Source organism: Merops nubicus, unplaced genomic scaffold, assembly GCF_000691845.1.
Source record: "Merops nubicus isolate BGI_N331 unplaced genomic scaffold, ASM69184v1 scaffold43990, whole genome shotgun sequence".
NCBI lineage: Eukaryota > Metazoa > Chordata > Aves > Coraciiformes > Meropidae > Merops > Merops nubicus.
The window spans coordinates 1,577-4,645 of NW_008584331.1; the positions used below are offsets into that span (position 1 = coordinate 1,577).

Here is a 3,069-nt window from a genome sequence, read left to right on the forward strand (position 1 = left end):
GTTCACAATGAGCTAGGCACAGAGCAGCTCCGAGTGCACAGGCAAGCTCACAAAACCCCTCAGTTCTACGGCACAACATGTTCCATACAGCTGGAGTGTAGGGACAACCATACCTTCATCCTCTTGGCCAGCAGCTTCGCATACTCTGCTGCCTCCTCCTTGTTCTTCTGTGTGCGCTGCTTCTTCAAAGCAATGCGCCTGCGCTTGTGCTGCAGAACTCGAGGAGTCACCAGTCGTTGGATCTTGGGAGCCTTAGTTCTGGGCTTCTTGCCTAAAAAACAAGACTATCAGCAGAAGGGGCAGATGACCTCCCAGAGAGGCCTGAGGCCTCATCTAGTGAACTTAAGAGTAAATTCCGTTTACTGCTACGGTAGTATCACTTAGTGTACTGCAGCATTATCACAGAAATTCATACACAGTTCAACTCTTGACAGATTTTGCAGAAAAAGCCATCAATTCCTGTCAGATGTAACATCAGCAAAATGCAGCCCAGTGCTCGTGACCTGTTATCAGTGGTGATGTGCAGGTAACACATCTCTAACTCCCTGCAATTTTTGAAGACTCATACCTTCTCAGCAGGCCTGTCTTAAATAATTCCCCTTAAAATTAAAACATTTAAAGAATATGGAAATTCACCACCTGAGTTTCAGAACAAGACATTACGTATTCAGTGTTGAAAAGCCCTCTACAATTCCACATAGGCTTAACAGGTGTATTACCAAAAAGCAGATGCACACAGCTAACACTGAACAAACACCAGCACAGAAATATCTAACATATCACTGCTTCAAGGCTGCCTGGCTTCACCAGCCAGAAGCAACAGTCTGATGTCCACCAGGATCATGTTCTTTAATGGACAGAATACTTCCTGTGATGCAGAAAATAGCAGTCTTTTGCCCCAAAAGCTTTCACAGTGCCCAAGCTTTATCACGTCCTTCCCATGAAAAACTCTCACCCCTTGATGATTTTAAAATCTTACCAAGATAGGTGGCAAGCCAAACAGTGCCCTCCCAATAAAAGCTCATTTCAGAGACTGACATAAGCAATGGGGTAGGGTGGCAAAATCTCAGTACCTTCTTTATATACTGCTTTTATGAAAAAGCTCCCTTCATAAAAATGTTTCAAAAACATTCCACCTTCTATTTGACCTTACTCTATTATTTTTTGATTATTCTTAGAACCACTAGCAAGTATTGCTCTAGATTCTATCAAACACTTAAATAAAAACTGTGCTGAAGTGCATGGAAAAGGAAGGACGGGCATGAAAGAAATGGGGCAGTCAAGAAACTCCACATCCATAAGTAACAGCTAACACAGCTTAAATGCCAAGACAATCACCTCCTGGACCTACTACTGTGGCGTGCTCAGTAGGCTGGACCCCTCTTTGCTGATCATTGCATGAAATCAGTCACGAAGTTTGAATTCTTACCCTCTTTGGTGAGAGGTTTCCTCACAACATACTGGCGAACATCATCCTCCTTGGACAGGTTGAACAGCTTGCGGATTCTGCTAGCCCTCTTGGGACCAAGGCGACGGGGCACGGTTGTGTCTGTCAGCCCAGGAATATCCTTCTCACCTTTCAGAATGTAAGTTTAAACATGCCAATCAGTCCTGCATCTCACGAACACCTCCTTCTTTACTGAACTTCAGTTACAAGCTTAAAATGCATAAGTCTAGATACTACTAATTAATAATCCTGGCGGTTTGCCTGCCCACAGCACCACCCCCAGCTACACGTTGCTGATTGATGTGATGGGGTCGCTGGCAGCGGTGGAAGCGTTTTGGCCACCACCAGCTTTCCAGTCCCAAGAACGCAATGCTTAGAGGGAATGCCAAGGCACAGGCACACTTTACAGCTGGGACCCTGTCTGCATCCCACCACAGCACTTCTCAGACGACAGCGAGCAGGATTCCTGCAAGTGCCTGCTCCTACTGGGGGCCGCTTCACCCAGACCCTCACCCTTTTTCACGATGACCAAGTTCAGCACGCTCAGGTTGGCATCAACGATGCAGCCGCGGACAGACTTGCGCTTCCTCTCCCCGGTCCTCCTGGGGCGGTAGCAGGAGTGGCCCTTGCTGAGCAGGAGGCGGACACGCCCGTGCGTCAGCACGCCCTGCTTCATGGGGAACCCTTGCTTGTCATTGCCACCGCTGATACGGACAACGTAGCCCTGTGAAAACACAAGTACACAACTCCTCATTAACTGGAAACCTAACGACAGCCTGCTGCCACAAACTGGAGCTCCACATACAGCGCCGGAGCAATTGCAGTGGGGACGCACGGGCAAAAAGGCAAAGCATGCCTTGCACTGCCTTCCTTGCGGGGGCAGCAGCAGAAAAGAACAGCTTACCCAAATCCAGCTGGACTGCCCTTTTTGACAATGAGCTATTCCAAGCCAACCCACCAGGCCCAGCATGCTTTCTCCCCATGCACTAGCAGCAGTTTAAACACATCCATGGTAGCTTTGAACTTGTTCAGCATAGAAGGATGCAGCAAATTTATGGTACACGTTTATCTTGTACTGAATAAGAGAGCACTCAAATGTAGACCAAAAAATACTGCCAAGAGCTGCAAGAAACTCTTATTAAACACAAAGCTTAAGAAGCACTTAGACAAATCACAGCAGAACCAGCGTGGTCACCAAATTCAGCATATGTAGCAAGAGAAGCTCGCACCGTCCCTGCCATATACAGAGCACATGAACACTCTAGCGTGACAACTGCATAATGGAGAAATTCTGTAACTTCAGATCCCTGAATACAGCTTTGACACAAACTTCTGTGCTTCTTACCTTCCACTCCTCACCAAGAGAATCGGCTGCAACCTCCGTCGCCATCCGTTTCTCATAGAACGTTCTCAGCTTGCGCTCATCATCCACTTCAATGAGCTTCTGGCAGCCAGTGGCTGGGAAAGAGATGTTCAGCTAACAGACCCAAGAAAGATGAGTTAGATTTGGCTGAAGCTTCTCAATGAGACATTGTAACAGAAAATTTGCATTTACCTGCCGGTTTTATCTTAGCATTTCAAAGCTAGAATTCCCCCTCTGCTTACACGAGGGCATACTAGCC

General features: G+C 47.1%; 1 protein-coding gene across 1 annotated transcript in view; it reads right to left on the reverse strand.

Moving 5' to 3' along the window:
* RPS6 (ribosomal protein S6) overlaps positions 1–2,924 on the reverse strand; it is a gene marked incomplete at its 5' end in the record, with an annotated part of 3,731 nt that extends 807 nt beyond the window's left edge. The window contains 4 exons of the mRNA XM_008943756.1: positions 114–271; positions 1,430–1,576; positions 1,961–2,171; positions 2,793–2,924. Of these exons, the coding sequence (XP_008942004.1) occupies positions 114–271; positions 1,430–1,576; positions 1,961–2,171; positions 2,793–2,924 (648 nt within the window). The remainder of the gene's footprint in view (positions 1–113; positions 272–1,429; positions 1,577–1,960; positions 2,172–2,792) is intronic.
* Positions 2,925–3,069: the final 145 nt, after the last annotated feature.